The sequence below is a fragment of the Canis aureus genome, chromosome 2 (genome assembly GCF_053574225.1).
Source record: "Canis aureus isolate CA01 chromosome 2, VMU_Caureus_v.1.0, whole genome shotgun sequence".
Classification (NCBI taxonomy): Eukaryota; Metazoa; Chordata; class Mammalia; order Carnivora; family Canidae; genus Canis; species Canis aureus.
In genome coordinates, this window is record NC_135612.1 from 55,630,489 (window position 1) to 55,649,573 (window position 19,085).

Sequence of the window (19,085 nt, forward strand, 5' to 3'; positions counted from 1 at the left end):
TTGATGGTTAGAAAAGAAGGCAGTGAGCATAACTCATGTTCTGTCGTTAGTGTTGGCTGTGATCTTGGGTAATCCAGGTGACTCTTGTCCTTGGTTCCTATCAACAGAGTAAGACTTGTACTAGATGACTGTTTCCCAGCTCTTTCACCATCAGTAGTTTTTATTATTGGTCCTTCTTGGAGATTTTGTATTTTTATTTTATTTTATTTTTTTGAGATTTTGTATTTTTAAACATTTTGTCTACCAGTACATTTTCTCACATACTTAGACAAAAGCACACATCAGCTTTGATTCTGATCAGCAAAGATAATGAACTTATTTATCTGCCCAAGTCACTATAATTTGCATTGGATATTTAAAAACAAAGTATTTATTATTAGCTTCTGAAGCTTTAATGTAGATATGATTTAAAAAAAATTTTTTTTGTAGATATGATTTCTGATAGGCCTTTACAAATACTGAAAGTAGCTTCCAGGCCTGCTTCTTTTAAGGATCTTTGGAGATTCATAAGAACTACCAGTTTGAAGACTGTAAGTTACAATCCAATGAGGATGAAAATTCAGTGACTTCCCCAAAATACTTAACATTAAATTATAAGTCCTGATTACTATTTACTTTTTCACAAAATGCTCCATAGAGTTTTAAAAAGACAAAAAAAGCATTTTTGTATTTAGATAAGCCTTTTAAAATATAAAGTAAGACCACAAAACAGTGTGACGGGTTTTCTTCTGTCACTTGTAAACTCTAGAGAAGGGAATCCTCAGAACACTGGAAGTGCTGTGGAAATAATCTTCATTTACAATCAGGATAAACTGCATTCAGCCAGGAGTCAAAGGGTCTTGGTTCTAGCTGCCATCCTGTACGATGTGATCCTGAACAAGTCTCTCAACTTCTGGAAGCCCCACCACAGGATGAAAGGGGCTTAAAGATCCCTTCCAGCTGTTCCTGTGTAGCGCGATGAGATTGGACTAATGTTCCAACCTCTCTGGGGTCAGGGATGTTAGAACCTGAATTGAACAGAAGTACTTTTAAAATTCCTGCTTCTTTTTTGAGTCCTATTCTTAATTTTTTTTCATATTCTTCCATGCACTGAAATATATTTTCCTACTTAACAGCCTCTTCACTAATAGCAATTTAAAAAGCTTCTCAAGAATGTATTTCTCATAACTTGCTTTTATTTCTTCTCGACTTGTTGCTTTAATTTCTCCAAGATCTCTTCAGCAGTTGTGGATGCTAATAGCTTCACCACTTTTTCACGAGATTTACCACCCTGGACCAAAAGGAAAAAATGGTGTCAGGATGACCCACTGAACATTTTAGTGCTATTAGAGACAGCAGAGCTCAGCTGCATCCATCACAGCTGTGTCTTTAGGGGGCTGCCACAGGTGGACTAAGCTATTGCTTTCTCTCGGTCATTTCTGGATTTCTGGTCTAACTGAAGACTCTCTTAGATTCCACCTTACTACTAATGTGTACAACTCTGCAGGGTTTTTACCTTCATACATAGATTTCTGTAATAAAAACTGGCATTAAAATTTCAAAATGAAGAGAGTCCAGATGTAGATTATTGTATTTTTAAGTACTTCTTTGTTTAAATTAAAAGTGAAAAATTATTTGTAAATTACCAAACACTGGGGTTTTATATAAACTTTGTATAAAAATAATTCCAAATATAGAACAAATTGCTGTTCTGTTACATATTTCTGAAAACTCCAAAAAAAAAAAAAAAAAAAGCACAAATGCTGTAATTCCACAACCAACTGAGCCAAGGGTTTCATTTTAAAACATCCTTTAAAGGAGGTAAGATCTGAGCAAGGATTATCTATAGGGGTAGAAGAGTGGGAAGTGCCTTTCAGGCAAATGTCAGAGTGTGTGCACCGACAGAGAATCAGAAATGACCTGCCACAGGTGGGAGATATATTGAGGGAAGTGGCCCAATGGGAGAAATTTTTAGATGCAGCCTTTTAACCAAAGACTCTGAATGCCCACTGGAACCTGATCTAAAGAGTGTATCTCTAGAAGCATAGTTGGATCTCACTCCTGCAAATAATGTTTCAGTAAGTCTAGAGTGATGCCCAGGAATGTGTGTTTCAGACATCATTCCCAGGTGATTCTGATACCCACACTTACAGAAAATTCGTAATACTAATGATTTCATCTGGCTTTCTCTCTTCCTAAAGGAACCCTTTCAGATTTGTCAGTATAGTGATGACTTGAAGGAAGAGACAAGCAAGATCAATCTGACAGCAGGTACAGGGATACATGTAGAAAGAAAATGCTCGAAAAGGTAGCTAAAGAACACGTACAGAACATGGTCAGTCCAAGTAAGGATCAGGGCATCAGGAATGAAGACTACACAAAACTCACACATTTTAGTGATTAAATGAGAGTTAAAAAAAAAAACCTAATTTTTCAACTACTTGGAAAAGAATCCATTTTTATAAAAGAATGGCTAATGTGTAATTATCGAAGCTGTTTCCAGAGAGAGAGACCTACCTTATCCAAAACCACATCACTCTTCCTGAGCTCCAGGACCTTGGAAAGGTACCGACAGAGCTCGGCATTAGCCTCTCCTTCTGATGGGGGAGCTGCGATGGCCACGCTCACGGCTTCTGCTGTCACGTCTGGAATGAAATCAGTGAGGACTGTATCCTTAAGGAGCAAGGATATTTTGTAAAAGGGTTTGCAGTTGCCTGGCACAGAGTGGGTTTTTCACTGATAACTACTGCATGAAGAAATGAGCAAGTAAACTACTCCCACTTGAGGGAACATAAACATGATAAATATGCCTCCACCATTTCAGGAAACAAAGCCAGAGAAAACCGACATTTACCCTGCCCTGTGGACCAAGACAGGCCTAGTGTCCCGTGCCTTAGGCAACTAGAAATTGCCCAATTGATAGGAAGAGAGAGCCCCAAGGCAGGACCAGGAGCTGGGTGTGAATGGGCAAATTCACAGGTTCTGTCATCAGGAAAAGGAGTACTGAGCTAGATTGAGCTTATGTGGAATGCTTCTTAATGCTTTTATAATACAGCATTTAAACATTTACATAGCACTTGGCACAACCTAGTTCTAGTTCTCCATGGTTATTCTGGAGAAAGAGAAATATGTACTCAAAGGAGCTTGCAAGTGAGCATAAGCTGGTCCCCATGTGGGGTCACACAGCCATTTTCACAAACTTACGCCCTGTCCACCTGAATGACGCGGCCACAGAATAGACAAGCACTAGGTGGCACAACAACCTACCTCCTGTCCTGTCACCAATTCCAGTTCTAAGATGTCCCCATTTTCCACACTTCAGTACCTTTCAAATGCACCTACTGTGTCTCTCAATAGGTGGGAAGAAAGCATTCATGTGGATTGTCTTGCCAGTACACAAAATACTTGTGTACCTCCTGGCTGATGGCACCTGGGATTTAATGACACATGACATATGCCGAAAGCAGACTGTTCACTGGGACTCCTCAGAGAACACTGGCCACGGTGGGTGCAGCCCACACACAGCCAAGCTAATATGGCCACTAGCACAAATGAGGCCCAACACCGCAATCCTGAGAATTCTCAGGTCTTGTTTTCAAAGTATAAAAAGAGAAAAGAGAAAGACCCTCACAACAATTCAGATCAATGGTCCTCAAACTTCTTTCCCCACCCAGAATACCATCCCCACCCCCACCCCCACACAAGTTCCCTTGGACTCCCAACATGTACAATAGATGGAAACACAGCTCCTCTGGAGCCCTGCCTGTTGACCGACCAGCATCCCACCTAAGAGATCTCTGAGGCACCTTTGGGCTCCAGGGAACGGACTGAAAGCCTCTTAGTCCAGTACCCCACCCCACAGAGAGAACTGGGCCCAGACCAGAGCTCTCAGATACCAGGTTTTCCCTTCCTCCTTGGGTCGATGGTCATTAAACTCAACCAATTGTCTCTTCTCTCTTTCTCTGGCCAATGCCTCTAGCTCTGAAATAGGACAAACTAGTTAATTCTAGGCTACCCATCTGTCTACATGTGCTCTTTCTAAAATACCGTATTTTAGAAAGCATACTTGGTATGCTTTCAGCATCGTATGTTCACTTTTGACACTGGATTTACACCTTTACATTAGAATCTAGAATTTTAAAATGGGGAAGCGTCTAATCCCACGTGCGAGAAGTAGACCAACTGGACGGATCAACTCTGAGCTACCCCAGGCAGAGGGAGGATGGAGGGGGCCCCCGTGACTCCCACCTCATGTCCACATATACCTGTCACAGCGTTTTGTTTGGACCCTGGCTTGGCGCGGATGGCTATGGTGACACTACCTCTGGGATCCACCGTCACAGGGCCTAAGGAAGGAGGTGGTCTCTCTGGCTCCTGGCTCTTCCCCTAGAACGACAACCACCACTCGACAACTTGACGGGCTAGAGGATACCTTCCCACACGTGTGGCTCCCTTTCGCGTTAACCAAGACGAGTCAGTCGCGCGCGGGGATTTCTGGCCACCGGGAGAGGTTTCCCAAGCGTTAGGAATCAGTGCTCCACGAAGCCCTCCGATCCGCCCGATCGGCCCGGGCTCCCCGTCCTCGCACCTCCGCAGCACGCGCTGACCAACGCCGCGAGCCACCGGGCCGGAGGTGTGCGTCCGGGGGAGCGGAGGGGACGGGAGCCGTGCCACAGCCGCCGGCTCCAGTCACCGGCCAGAGGGCGGCGGAAGGCCGCAGCAGCCCCCGCGCCCCGCCTCTCTCCCGCGCGCCTCCCCCCCTCCCCCTGCCACGGGGCTCGCACTGGCCTTGTTCGTCGCACCAGCCTTCTTGGGCATCTCGGCGCCCAGGGGGAGCCCCGCGGAGGCTCGCGCCCCGCGTGCCGACAGGAGCCGCCTCAGCCCGCGGCCCAGCCGCAGCATCCCCGCGGGGGAGCCGGGCGGCGGCGGAGCGGCGCCGGAAGAGCCCTCTGCGCCTGCGCACGCGGCGGGCGGGAGCGGCCTGGCAGCCTCGCGCCCCCGCTCCGGCTCGAGGGCGACCCCGCGGCCGGCGGGAGCGTGGCGGCTCGTCCCGGAAGGCTGGAGAGCTGGGCCGGGATCCGTCCGGGCAGTGACGGCCCTACCCCTACCGCACCCCTCGCCGCACCCAGCCGGGAGGAAGGCCGTGCTACCGCTGGTCTTCTCTGCTCTCGCGAGTAAAGGGTCGCAGTGAGCGGCGCGGCTAGCCCAGGGCCAGGAGCCCCCGCCCGGTGCCGGCGCCGAGGGCCGCCCGCTGTCCAGGACAGGAAGTGCCGTTCTGACGTGCGGAACGGCAGGAGACGAAGCTGGAGGCGGGCAGCCCCGTGTGTTGCGGCGCGGCCGGTGGGGCCGGAGGTGGGCGCCCGCCGCCGACGTGGGGCATGAGGGCGGGGGCCAGAGCCATCATCTCCGGGACCTTCGGGAGTGCAGCCGGGGAGCGAGCCCGGGGCTCAGCCCTGCTCCCCCCGACGCCCCTTCTCGACCACGGAATCTGCCTGGGAGGTGGGCCTCCTAACCACGTACCTCATCCCGGCCGCGTCGGCGCCTCACGCGGCGACACTCAGGCTGTTAGGAACACTGGTCGGAGTCAAGACCGGAGTAGTCTCCCTTCGCCCTCCTGAGGGCAGCACAAGGGGGAAAACCGGAGGCCCCAAAAGAGATCAAGCAGCAGAGGTTCCTGCTCTATGGCCCTAAGGCAGCAGCCAGGCATCATTTGTGTGGCAGTACTTCCTAAATGTAAAATTAAACCTCACTTAACTAGAACCCTTATTCCAAAACGGTGTCTTACACTCAGCTTTCAGAAGAAAAGACAATGACAAAAAATAATAATAATAAAATAAAAGGATAATAGGTATTTATTTTTTTTCAAATTCCAGGGGATGTCCACATCAGTCAACAGTTCCAGTCCTTACACCCTCTACAGCTACCTTCAGTTACAATCATCCTTCAGTACAACACACATGAGAAGCATCCAAAAGGCTTCGAATGTCAAAAACACATGAACTGACCCAGGGCACACCATACTTTGTAAGGTACGAGTACTTCCCATAAGTTACTACAGAGTGTTTGCTGGTTAATCTTTAGTTAACCAGAGCCACACACCCCATAGATTTTCCAGTTAACTGAGGTTTAGAGCCCTAAGACGATGTTACCAGAGAAAAATGCCCCTTCTTCAGCTATTCTGAGACCTCTGCCACCAACACACCTCACTACCTTCTTGAAAATATAAAAGGAAGTACGATTTTGGATGAGAATTTTTTTGTCCTAATTACTATTATTTAGAAAACCTCAATTCTTTTTACATTGTTACTTAAAAGAACTGTGATTTTTAACAATCTCACCAAACTATTTGATACAACTTAATTACACATAAGTTTTATTTTTTTACAAGATAATCACTTTCAAGGGAAAAAAGTATTTATATAAAAATTCTGCTTTATAAAAAAGTACGTAAATGTTATTCTACCAGGCATACTTCCTATCCCCTCCTAATACAGCTGCACCTGTGACACAAGAGGCCATAAATATGAAACTCATCTTCCCTCAGGTAGAACTGTGTAGGTGACAGAAAGTATACTTTCAGCAGGAGTGATTCTGTTGGATATCTTTAAAATTTCAAAGTAGCTGTTAGAAAGGTCAGTATTTTATTGTTTCTTGTTCTGTAATATTATCGCCTGGCCACCACCACCAGCGCCATCTCAATCTTGGGCATTCTCAGGAGCATCCCCCATACAGATATACAAGTACAGTGCTGCACTTTAGTGATACAGAATCCAGTCTAGACTATACCTTTATATTCTGTTTATGTCATATTATTGTGAATCTATACAAACTCCATTTATATTTTAAAACCGTACTATGTAACACATGACTATATACTATTATAAAATATCCTTTTTTGTAAATACATGGAAAATTTTCTTGGGCATTTTATTAGGCCAACTTTAGCAATATTCCAAATGCTAACAACTGATTACTTCAAAACTCCAAATATAAAGTCAATTTTCTTAATTTTCTGAAATTAGTTATGGGAATTAATGAGAATTCTGCAGGAACACTGACCCATCTCAGCTCATGTAACCTTCAGAATACATAAGCCGGTAAGTCCAACTCCTCTGATCTTCACAACAGTTAAAGCAACAACACTACCAGCTGTCTGAAACAAGGATCTTTCTATAAACTGTTGAAAGACCGTGAGTCAGCTATCTACAAAATTATACAAGATAAAGCTGAAAGAACCGCATGGTTTTTTTTTTTAAGTTCTCTTTAAAAAGAGAATCCAGTTCTCTTTTCCCTTAAGGTTATAAGAAAATGGAAATTCTGCTTTTAAACCATGCAGAGATTTAAATCAACATTCTTCATCTCCTCTAAGAAACTAAAATGTTTCTTATCTTACAATTATAAATATTCATGACGCTCAAACTATTTTTTTGTGGCCAGTTTTTTATGCCTTTGAGATTAGACAGTATGGTACTATTTAGCCAAGATGTATGAGAATGCTAAATTATGTATAAAATATTATTTCTGGTATTTGTCCATCTTCTATTGAAGTGCCATTATTATTGCCAGGGGAGCTGAAAAAGAAAAAAACAGTCTTGCTAGCAGCAGGTGTCTCATGCACGACTTTCTTCAATCCTTTTGTGCCATAGTGGGAATCTGGACCCTAAATGAGAACAAAAGGTTCATTAGTCATTTTCACTTAATAAGCAATTTAATGTGTTTTAATTAGATTAATGATCTATTATATTTCATTATAGTTCTTATATGAAATTTTATGTTAAGCCATTTAATGGAAAATAAAGTTTCTGCTACTTTAAAGTAGCAGAAAATCATTAAATCATTAAATTTTAAATCATTTAAAATCATTAAAGCCAGTTAATGATTAAAAATACTGACTGTAGCGGTCAGCTTTTAGACAAGAGTGAAATGGTTTTATTTTTTTAAAGATTTTATTTACCTATTCATGAGAGACACAGAGAGAGGCAGAGACGCAGGCAGAGGGAGAAGCAGGCTCCATGCAGGGAGCCTGATGTGGGATTTGATCCTGGGATTCCAGGATCACACCCTGAGCCAAAGGCAGACGGTTAACTGCTGAGCCACCCAGGCATCCTGTGAAATGGTTTTAATAATTATCTCCTGTCAAACATTAATCTCCTGCTCAAAGGGCTATGTCTTAGCTCCCAGCTTCCGTCTTTCTCCTCATCCTAAAGGTTTTACTGTCAGTGACTCTCAGCTTCTGTGGAAAATTGCTGTGACATGCAAGAAGAAACCCACCAGTTCACCCCCTGGAACATCCTGGAAGACCCTTACTTTGAGTGTTGCGCATGCCGTGTAGCACACGTTGGGCAGGATCTCTATAGGTTCTTTGAACATCACCCTGAATGTGTTAGCAGTTCCATCGCAACTGAATCCAGTATCGTTTTGTCCCAGGGTCTGTTTTTTTTCATATTCGATGATCTGAAATGTTTCAAAGAGAAGATACACTTCAGTTGATGTAACTAAAGTTTCAGAAAATACAGAGCCCTTAAAACAGCGGCTGTGTCTCTGCCGTGTAATTCTTCTCACCCCCAGAGACAGCTCTAACAGGCAGTCAGGGGTGGGGAGGATGCTAGCTCATGAGCTCGGCGGAAGACACACAGTTCGGGGAACTGGTTTTAGAACGCTTGGATTTTAGATACTGTGGAAAATGGGCCTTTGCGCCTTGCTAGTCTTGCCGCTAGAAAATTTGCAGAGCCATTTCCTATGTCTAAATGTTATTTACTGAATTAAAATGACCTGAAATGCAGTATTCAAGTATGCATATATCAAAAATGTGAAAACCTTGTGTTTTCAATTTTGTTCCATCATCTGTGCCAGGCACTGAAGGACTCACCCTCAAGGAACTTCCAGCCACTAGACCTATGTACAGTGACAACTCAGTACAGCATTTGTAGTAAGGGCTATGCATAAGGTCAAGCAGTTCAGTGGAGGAGAATTTTATCTTGTCAGGAAGGGGTTAGGCCGCACAGAGGAGAGCTTTAAAAGCTCCAGTTAGAGCCCACCCCGGGTTACAAAGGTCCATTTGAGGGGGCAGCAGGTGCAGAGGCGGAGGCTCACAGACCTGCCTTTTTTGCATACATCAGATAAAAACAGGAATGGTAAAAAAGACCAAACCAGTAGATGCTGTGTGAGGTGAGGACAGTGGTCATCTCTGCAGGGATAGTGACCAGAAGAGATCACAGGGAGACTCCCAGGGCGCTCAAACATCTTGTTCCTTGATCTGGCTGCTGGCTGCACAAGTGTGTTCAGTTTGTGAAAAGTGAAACACACGTACTGCTTAGAAATACGTGCACTTTTCTATACATAGATCACAGATCCATAAAAAACTTAAAAGACCCAGCATGCTGGTGTCCTGGGGTAAAGTAGTAAGCCCCAGGTTCTGGCTGTGGCAGTATAATCCACAGCAAACTGCCACACTTCCCTGAGCCCCAGTTGTTTCATTTGGTGGAAACCCTGCTTTGCCTTCCTCCTAAGGCGGCTGTAGGAATCCCATTAGAAACTCCAATTTTGCTGCCCAATTGAGCACCTATTAGAAACTCCAGCAACACCAGTGGCAGATCATGTTGCAAACACTTCAAGTGCATCCCATCACAAAGCTATACGGTGGGCACCACGGCTGCCACAGCAGACAAGGAAACTGAGGCTGAGACACACTACATTATTTGCCCACGATCGCAGCTCGAGGTGGTGGAGCTGAGACTCAAACCGAGGAGGATCTGCCTGGTGGTGGATCTGGAGGGGGCGTGACGCTAGCCACTGGGGGAAGAAAATAAACACAAGTCCTATTTCTACTCATTTTACTCAGTTTTTATTATTCTACCATTTCAATATACCTATATCCCTGATGCCCTCTCTTGGGTCTGCAGATTATACAGCCTGCTTAAGTGGGTTCACGGATCCTCCTGGGATAGGATCTTAACACTACTTATAAAGTGAAATGGGGAGTGCTCATGAAAAGCCTTTATACCCCTCAGAGGTTTGCTATGGCTTTACTGTACTTAACACAAGAAAAATAAAATTTTCTAACCATTGAAATCTTTCAAATAAATAATTTCAGTGGGTTTTGAACCTCAATTTGTTAAAAATATTTAAAATGTCATTAACTGGTTTGTAAGAGTAACAAATTTACATCAGTGATGTAAATTTATCAGCTGATTTCTTATTCAAAAAATATTTATTCAAATAATCTCTATGCCCAAGGAGGGGCTCAAAGTCACAACCTCGAGATCGAGAGTTGCATACTCTTCTGACAGAGCCAGATAGGCACCCATCAGCTGAATTTTTTTTAAGATTTTTTTTTTTTTTTTTTTTTTTATGATAGTCACAGAGAGAGAGAGGCAGAGGCACAGGCAGAGGGAGAAGCAGGCTCCATGCCCCGGGAGCCCGATGTGGGATTCGATCCCGGGTCTCCAGGATGGCGCCCTGGGCCAAAGACAGGCGCCAAACCGCTGCGCCACCCAGGGATCCCTTTTTTTTTTAAGATTTATTTGAGAGCCTGAGCGGCAAGGGCAGAGAGGAAGACTCTCAAGCAGACTCTGCACTGAGCCCAACATGGGATGGACTCCATCTCACGACCCGAGCCAAAACCAAGAGTTGGGGGTCTGACTGCACCTCCCAGGTACCCCAACCGAGTTCTGCTATAACTGTAGCAAACAGGATTAGACTATGAGCATGTCACGAGCAAAGCCAATAATGTGGTTCTTACATTCGTAGCAAGGTGTCTTTGTGAGGTGGTGAGGAATCTTTTTCAGCTATCATCCAATCAGACCTCTGAATCGTTCCATATTTGGAAAACTAATGATGCATTCTGAACACAAAGGTCACCAAGGTTTTCACTATTAAAACTAATGTATTAATAACATTTTAGGGAAGGCAGTTATTTTTTTTTAATTTTTATTTATTTATGATAGTCATACACACAGAGAGAGGGGCAGAGACACAGGCAGAGGGAGAAGCAGGCTCCATGCACCGGGAGCCCGACGTGCGATTCGATCCCGGGTCTCCAGGACCGCGCCCTGGGCCAAAGGCAGGTGCCAAACCGCTGCGCCACCCAGGGATCCCAGGCAGTTATTTTAATAAAAGTTTTCAAACACTGTTTACTTCCTCTTCTCATTTCTATTGTTTTCTTATGCAAAATTATCAAAATTCAGTATTGCATTGCATGTGCATAGTTTGTAAATACAAGTCCACTTCATAGATGTGTTTCAAATACGATTTTACTAATTGGGTGTGTAATCACGATAGTGGAAGAACACTGGTTTACTGGAAGGGAATGAGAGGTACCTAACTGAGGTGGAACACATCTCAAGAATGAGGCAGGGCAGAGTCCAACAACCAGAAATCAGAAGGTGTTTAGTTTTGAGAAATTAGACAGTTTCAAGGGCTAAAGTTCCAAGTGCTGTGAAAAACAGCAGGTGGATGTTTTAAGACAGCCAATGCACAACAGGAATGGCCGGCAGAAGTATTCCTGGAGAAAGGAGAGCTCTTTATATGCTAATGCTTCTGTGAAGGACCCCAATTCCCTTAAAACTCCTCTTTGATCGGCTATAAAACAAAAATGTTCTGGCTTTCTGATGGTTTTGATAATTCTACTGAAACCTGGATTTTGTTAAAATGAGATCTTTTTGTAAAATCACATTGGTTATATTTCGAGATGATATATAGTGAGGAAGAAAGTGTACCTGTATATTCACTTGATAATCCGTGGGGCCATGAATAGATCCATATAAACCAAATCCGACTATAGAGATTCTTCTATTAACTGTGAACCTGAGAGAATGAAGCCAAATACAAAATAATACACATAATTCAGTAAGTATTCATAGTCTGAAGGCTTATAAAACTTTTTTAAGTGTTACCTGGAATATCTAATTTTGCCCATAAAAAGGAGAACTGTCATAAATGTGACATCCTTGGAGGTGTCCTCTGTTTACCAAAACTCTAGTAAATTTAACTTAATGCTAACACTTTTAAATAGAATTTTTCTCTACTATAATTCTTGAGAGTCAAAGAAAATTTAACCTAAATACCCATTTTTGTTATATTGGTAATTTTAATGGTATATTAGTCTAAATATGTTTGCATATCTTCATGAACACAAACGTGTCCATCATTAGGCCCAAAGCCCAACAGCCCAAACTACAACTTAACAGCTTGAGGCATACCTAACTCAGAGCCTGTCAGGTTCAGGTAGTGGGCCTGGCACCAGGGAAATAATGGTCAACAGGCCAGTCTGCCCACACTGCACCCATAGCCTAATGGAGGACACTAGTAACAGGCAAGTGAGCAAAGGACTCCATCAGTAATTACGGGCAGTGATTGGAGCAGGGAAGAAAGCAGGCTGCCACACAGAACACTGGTGGTGCAGTGCTGTGGCCAGGACCTAATTTATGCAGGTGGATCAGGATGAGGTTTCGCACAAAAACAATGGGCAAGTCAAGAAACAGACCCACCTCACTCCATTTTATGAATGTATAAAACTGACAGTAAGTACAAACAGCCCTGGGAGACTGATCAGAGATGATCTGTGAACGTAAAGCAGGGACTCTAATCGTCTTCTGTAGCAACTTGAGTGATCATTGTTCTCACTACCACACCAGTTACTTCCTGTCCCGGGTGCTGGGCTTTGGGTTTTTAAGTGAATTATTTCCTTTAATCATCATAACAGCTCTATAAACTAAGTAACAGTATTGTGTTTATTATCTTCAGTTATAGTTCAAGAAACCGAGGTTTAAAAAAAAAAAAAAAAAGAAACTGAGGTTTAAGAGAAATAAACTTGCCTATATCAAAAAGTCTGGGACACAAGTACAGGACTGCTTGGATCAAAAAGCCAATGCTCTTAATACTATGTCAACCTCTCAGTACAGTCCAAGGACCACCTTAAAATTTTTAAAATATATCATTTACAGTTTATTTTAAAAAGTTAATATATTCTCTGTAAAAAAAAATTTAGAAAATGCAGCTAAGCAAACAAAGTAATTTTAAAGCATTTCTAAATCCAAAGATAGCCCCCATTTATCTTTTGGTGCATTCTCTTTTCAGACTTTTAGTTCTACTTTTTAACAATGGGAAAAGAAGAGTTATTTTCTATGACCATGTTATTTTAAAAATCATCTCAAAAAATGTATATATATATTTGCAACTTCCTTTTAATTTTAAAAGGTAAACAATTACTGTATTTAATTCCTCGTTGTTGGATAATCTAGGTTATTTGCAGTTTTTGTTATACAATATTGCCATATGAACAATCTTGTAGGGCCTCAATTATGTCCTTAGAATAAATTCCTAGAAGTACAATTGCTGAGAAAAATGAAAGGCATGTTCTTAAGGCTTTCGATAAACATTATCAAATTGCTTTCCGCAAAGACTAGCACACTTTCCATCCCACAGGAAACAAAGATCGACTCTATGTCACACTCAGTAATCCTGAGTATTTTCATTTCTTTGTGCCACCAAGAAACTGATGACTGACAAATTCTATTTACGTTTCTTTGATTACCAGGGAGTTAAAACATTTGCTCATATGCTTACTGTCTACTGGATTTTCTCTTTAATAAGAAATACTCATGTTCTTTTCCCATTTTTCTCTGCTGATGTCTTTTTCATGTGGATTTGAAAGGCCATGTTATACAGCTGTGCTTTGTCATTAAATATTCACTACAGAAAGCATCCTGTTTGTCATTTATTTATCAACTTTATGGTGGCTTTGCAAATAAAAATTTTGGATTATCTACAGTCAAATTATGATCTCTGCAAAATTTAAAGAGACCTATCTCACCCACATCGTAACATTCACCTCCTCTAGCATTCTCATGATCTCATTTTTTTAATGTTAAAATTTAACTTTATACAAATATTGGTAGATGGGATAAAAAAGGATCTAACCTTATTTTCCCAGCAGTTAATCCTTTTTTCGCCTTCTAAATTCCTTCCCTTATATTTTAAATGCTCATTTATGTTAGACTGGTTTCTGAACTCTGTAGCATGTTCCATGCAACACTTATTTTAACTTTATAATACTTTTCACATTCAATCCATACTTTTTTTTTTTTTTTTAAGATTTTATTTATTTGACACAGAGAGAGAGAGAGAATATACACAGGGGAGAAAGAACCAGGCTCCCCGCTGAGCAGGGAGCCCCGACTCAGGGCTCAATCCCAGGACCTGGGGATCAGGTCATGACCTGAATGTGAAGGCAGATGCTCAACTGACTGAGCCACCCAGGCGCCCCCATACTGCTCTTCTAAAAAGAGAAACATTTAGTCTTCCAGATTAATTTTAGAATAATTTTCCCAAGCCGCTCCTCCGTACCAAACACAAGTGACTTTGGAAAGGAACTGCATAACATACCCAGTTAGCCTGGAAAGATTGATTCCAAAGTTCTCTAGTTCTTCATAAAGGTATGAGTCTGTGTTTCTTTTCTTTCTTTCTTTTTTTTTTAAAGATTTTATTTATTTATTCATGATAAGACACAGAGAGAGGCAGAGGCAGAGGCAGAGGGAGAAGCAGGCTCCATGTAAGAAGCCCGACACGGGACTCGATCCTGGATCTCCAAGATCACGCACTGTGCTGAAGGCGGTGCTAAACCACTGAGCCACCTGGGATGCCCTAAGTCTGTGTTTCTTACTGGATTTATTCCTGCTCCTTTACATTGTCACAACAATAAATGGGATCTTTTTTATTTAATATTATAACTGAAAATCTAAACATTTTAAAATTTTATCTTTTTATTGTGGCAAAATATACAAAATGTACAACCAACTTAATCATTATTAAGTGTGCAGTTCAGTGGAATTGAGGACTTTCAACCCTCACCATCATCCATCTCTGTAACTAAATTCTTTTTTTAAGATTTCATCCATTTGTTCATGAGAGACACACAGAGAGAGGCAGAGACACAGGCGGAGGGAGAAGGAGGCTCCCCAAAGGAGCCTGATTGGAACTTGATCCCGGGACTGGGATTATGCCCTGAGCCAAAGGCAGACACTCAACCACTGAGTCACCCAGGTGTTCCTATAACTGAATTCTGATGACACATGGGAACATCACTGGTCTTTGCATATACATTTCACAAGTGGCCACTATTCTCTTTTATTGGTTCTAACAGATTTTTATTAATCCTGAGGTTATCCAGATGAATCCATTGTTCTCAAAAGGAATTCTATCCTCAAGAAGACCATGCTCGGGATCCTTGGGTGGCGCAGCGGTTTGGCGCCTGCCTTTGGCCCAGGGCGCGATCCTGGAGACCCGGGATCGAATCCCATGTCGGGCTCCCGGTGCATGGAGCCTGTTTCTCCCTCTGCCTGTGTCTCTGCGCCTCTCTCTCTCTGTGACTATCATAAATAAATAAAAAATTAAAAAAAAAAAAAAGAAGACCATGCTCTGTTTTCACAAAGGTTTAGGGGCACTACTGGCAGGGAGTCAGGGGCACCAGATTTACTGCAATGATTATGACAGTCTCCCAAAACAAAGGATCCAAAGCAACTTTCAAATATCCTATCAGAATTCACATAGGTGAAAAACTACAAGAGTTCAACCTAATTCTACTTTATGTACAAACCAAAGATTTTTGTTGTTGTTATAAAGCAAGATTACTTCTACAGAGGATGTATCTTATGTCTCTGCACAGAAAGAAATCAGGGGATTAGATCCAACTCTGTTCTCTGCAGAGCAGGGGGTTCTTCAAATCTCAAACATCACACACTGTTTCAGCATAAACCAAAGATTTTTTATGGCAATTTTAATATTCACTGACCTTTACAAGAGGTGATTACCATATAAATAGAAAGTATTTTATAGTGAATTCTTGTTATTTGTAGCAATTATATTCTATAAAGTTGCCACAAATACTAAACCACTGCTCCTAGGGGGGGAACATGTGTGTATTATCTCTCTCTCTCTCTCTCTCTCTCTCACACACACACACACACACACACACACACACACGCACAACCTCACAGAGATTATAATCTTAAATCCTAAAAACAACTCTATCCTAGTAAATTCCATTATCTTTATTTTACAAAAGAGAAAACAAAGGTTCAGAAGTGTTAAGTGACTTTGCCTGAGGCCCCCCACCAATGGTGGAGAGTTAGGATTCACATTGCCCAAATGACCCCAGGGCCAGTGTCCTGCCCTATATTGCATGGCCCTCAACTGTCCCCATTTCTACAGGAAAGCTGAAATAAGGCAGAGAGTATCTTCTTGTGATCTCAAGTCGGAAAATACTTCCCAGGCAACTATAATCTTTCCTATGACTTAAGAAAGCCCTGCAAGTATCGATTTTGAGAGTACAAATAAATTTTAGTGAATAGGTGAGTCGCAAATCTGGAAAATAATAAATATGACTGACTGTACTTTGTTTTATTTGAAACCTTTAAAAAAATGACACGATTGGCAGCACCAATGCTCCTGGTTTTTGACACATTAATATGATACACCTGTCCCCTGCCACGATGGCTGTCTCAGCATGCTGGTGTGTACACAGACTATCTTCTAGTGTGGTCCTGCCCAAGTGCCTACATTTGAAGTATGTATTTTATCTCAGTAACACTGCTTCATTACATTACAGCTAGGTCATCATGTTGATTAAAAATAATGTGTGAAGTATATGATCTATGAATTTCATCAGGTAAAGAGGGAATACAAAATATTTTATTATAAAAAAGAGAAAACTGGTACTAATGTAGATAATGTTATCTGCAAAAATAATGAAAGACATCTTCCTTTCCAGTATTCAAGGCTCGAATTTCCTTATCTTTTATGACAAACATAAACAAATCACATCACCCAGAATCATAAGAATACTCCTGAAACACAGCAAGGTTGGCCAGCCTCATTATTTGAGGTTTTGATAGTCTATCACGTGAAAGAATTTTTCTAGACCCCATCTATTAACAGTTATATCTGGAATGAAAGTGAAATTTTTATCAAGTCTTCCTGACAACTATTGAACCAATCAAATTCCTTTTCTTCTTTGATCTACTACTGTGATGAATAGATATTAATACATTTCCTAAAACTGAGTCATTTTTTTTCAATCTTCAAATAAACCCAGTTTGCTCACATAGTACTATTTTTCTGAGGTACTGCTAGATTCAAGACACTGATATCTTATGTCGAAGTTCTTCTGGATCAAAGAGACAGACCTAGAAAAGTTTTGGTCTCATCAGACTGCTGTATAAGGGTTATGCTTCTTTCAATAATTAACCAAAAGTATTTTCTTCTTTTAATGCTCAAGGAAATGACTTGTTCCTTGAAGTTTTGATAAAACTCACCTGTAAAAACCACCTTGTGAAGGGACAGTTCTTTGATAACTTTTAATTCCTTCCATTGGTCTATTCAGGCTTTCTTCTTCAGTCAATTTTGATAATTTATATTTGCCTATAAAATGATCCATTCCATCAAGATGTTCAATTTATTAGCACAGGGTAAGCTCAGAATTAAAAAAAAAATTGCCTTAGTGAATGATTTATTCCAATTATTATTTCTAAATGTATGTTTTTTTCCTTTACTATCTTTGAGGTTTATTTATTTTGTTGATTATTTTAAGGAAACAGCTTATGCGTTTCTTAATTCTACTGTTTTAAATTCATTAATTCCTACATTTATCTAATTTTTCTTCTCATTTCTATTGTTCTTTCGCTATTCATTTTCCAGCTATTTGAGTTCAATGCTTAAATCATTTATTTCTACTCTATTAAAACTAGATTATTACTGTTCTTTTGTGTGATACTTTGGCCTCATCTCATAAGTTTACATATAAAACATTCTCATTGTGACTGATTATCAAATAGTCCACAAATGCATTTATTTCCATTTTTACCCAGTCATTTATAAGTCCTCCCCCTCAGAATTGTTTTTTTTAACAAATTTGTTTTATTAAGTTCCTAGTTTGATGCTAAAGTGCCATTAAGTAAGTAAAAATCCAAAAGGTCTATTTTATGAAAACTGGTACTTATTTTATTTTTACATTTAACCTAAAGAAAACACAGTAGAGCAAAGATAAATTGCTCAACAGGATTATATCCATGCATCTTTCAAAATTCTTGGATTTGTTTTTTAGCCATTTCAGCTTTCGTAGCATACATGGAGCTATATCCCCTGTGCAGTATCCCATGCAAAGAAAAAGCTCAAGTTAAACGCTATAATAGCAAGTGTTTGATTCAAGGTGCAGAGCCCACTGGCCAGCGGTGGCAGTCCAAACAGAACCCAGGCCGTAGGAAACCACCCCCCCAGCCCTTCTACCTTCACTTGTTTCCTGAAAGGTCCTCTCACTCATGGTCCAGTGAGGAGATAGCTGTACCTCCCTGACTCTTGACTGTTGTAGTAACTCAGAGATGTATTAAACAAAGTTGAAACTAAAATGTGGTCAAAGATCTTCTGCAACATACAGAGAAGGGAGCCCGCACTTGTGGTGAAGAAGCTACCTGATGCGGTCGCTTGTGCCACTGTAACCCCAGCGGCTCTCCACCTGCTGGAACCTGTTGATGCAGCACTCTTTCCCCCGCAGGCAGCATCGGGGCCGATCGATATATTCAACTCGTGGTTTAGGGTTGACAGTAAAATGAAGAAAGAGATTTACCACCTCACGATCGGACAAAATTCCAGACTGAGCGGGACCTGCAGAAATAAAAATATAACCTAGGAAAAGCACCTTGATTTCAATACAACATTTGGTAATACTCCACATAATCATGTGAATTCAAATCCAGAAAATGTAAAGTAACAATGAGGCAGAAAAATTTTAGTATATATTTAATTTTAAAGATTTCTAAATCCATTTGATGTTAATCTAACAGAACGTAAGTGTTAATAGTGCTCTCTCTCAAATCAATCAATCTTTAAAAAACAACCACAAACGAACAAAATCCTCAACAAAGAAAACTTCAGATTCAGATAACCTCGCTGGTTAATTTTCCTAAACATTTCAGGAAAAAACAACACCAATCTTAAACTCTTGAACGCTAAAAAAAGAAACATTAACTTTTGTATGAGACCAGCATAAACTTGGTAATCAAAATCTCACAATTTCATTACAAGAAAGGAAAAATTATAGGCTAATTTCTCTC

General features: G+C 41.2%; 2 protein-coding genes and 1 long non-coding RNA gene across 4 annotated transcripts in view; 1 reads left to right on the plus strand and 2 right to left on the minus strand.

The window, feature by feature from the left end:
* Positions 1 to 142: 142 nt before the first annotated feature.
* Positions 143 to 4,925, minus strand: C2H15orf40 (chromosome 2 C15orf40 homolog). Its single transcript, XM_077873768.1, has 4 exons — positions 4,768 to 4,925; positions 4,245 to 4,365; positions 2,497 to 2,624; positions 143 to 1,270 (listed from the first exon to the last, which is right to left on the minus strand). Exons 1-4 carry the CDS (start codon positions 4,879 to 4,881, stop codon positions 1,175 to 1,177), a joined length of 459 nt encoding a protein of 152 aa, XP_077729894.1. The 5' UTR covers positions 4,882 to 4,925; the 3' UTR covers positions 143 to 1,174.
* Positions 4,926 to 4,991: 66 nt separating this feature from the next.
* On the plus strand, positions 4,992 to 8,508 carry LOC144298649 (uncharacterized). Of its 2 annotated transcripts, none has more exons than XR_013365602.1 (3): positions 4,992 to 5,331; positions 5,853 to 6,008; positions 8,187 to 8,508. It is a non-coding gene; the product is annotated as an uncharacterized LOC144298649 (long non-coding RNA). The 2 variants fall into 2 exon arrangements; XR_013365601.1 differs by lacking the exon at positions 4,992 to 5,331 and adding an exon at positions 5,338 to 5,478.
* BTBD1 (BTB domain containing 1) overlaps positions 5,814 to 19,085 on the minus strand; it is a 41,512-nt gene continuing 28,240 nt past the window's right edge. Inside the window, exons 5-8 of the mRNA XM_077873705.1 lie at positions 18,444 to 18,636; positions 11,697 to 11,784; positions 8,287 to 8,433; positions 5,814 to 7,639 (exon numbers count right to left, since the gene is read on the minus strand). Of these exons, the coding sequence (XP_077729831.1) occupies positions 7,481 to 7,639; positions 8,287 to 8,433; positions 11,697 to 11,784; positions 18,444 to 18,636 (587 nt within the window). The 3' untranslated portion in view covers positions 5,814 to 7,480. The remainder of the gene's footprint in view (positions 7,640 to 8,286; positions 8,434 to 11,696; positions 11,785 to 18,443; positions 18,637 to 19,085) is intronic.

What these genes read in the sequence shown, in the direction of transcription:
- C2H15orf40 (XM_077873768.1), bottom strand. Translation starts at nt 4,881, where the DNA reads ATGCTGCGGCTGGGCCGCGGGCTGAGGCGGCTCCTGTCGGCACGCGGG. An exon ending in CAAACAAAACGCTGTGACAG is followed by an intron (nt 2,625 to 4,244) that starts GTATATGTGGAC and finishes ATTTCATTCCAG; the next exon opens with ACGTGACAGCAGAAGCCGTG. An exon ending in GTGATGTGGTTTTGGATAAG is followed by an intron (nt 1,271 to 2,496) that starts GTAGGTCTCTCT and finishes CTTTTGGTCCAG; the next exon opens with GGTGGTAAATCTCGTGAAAA.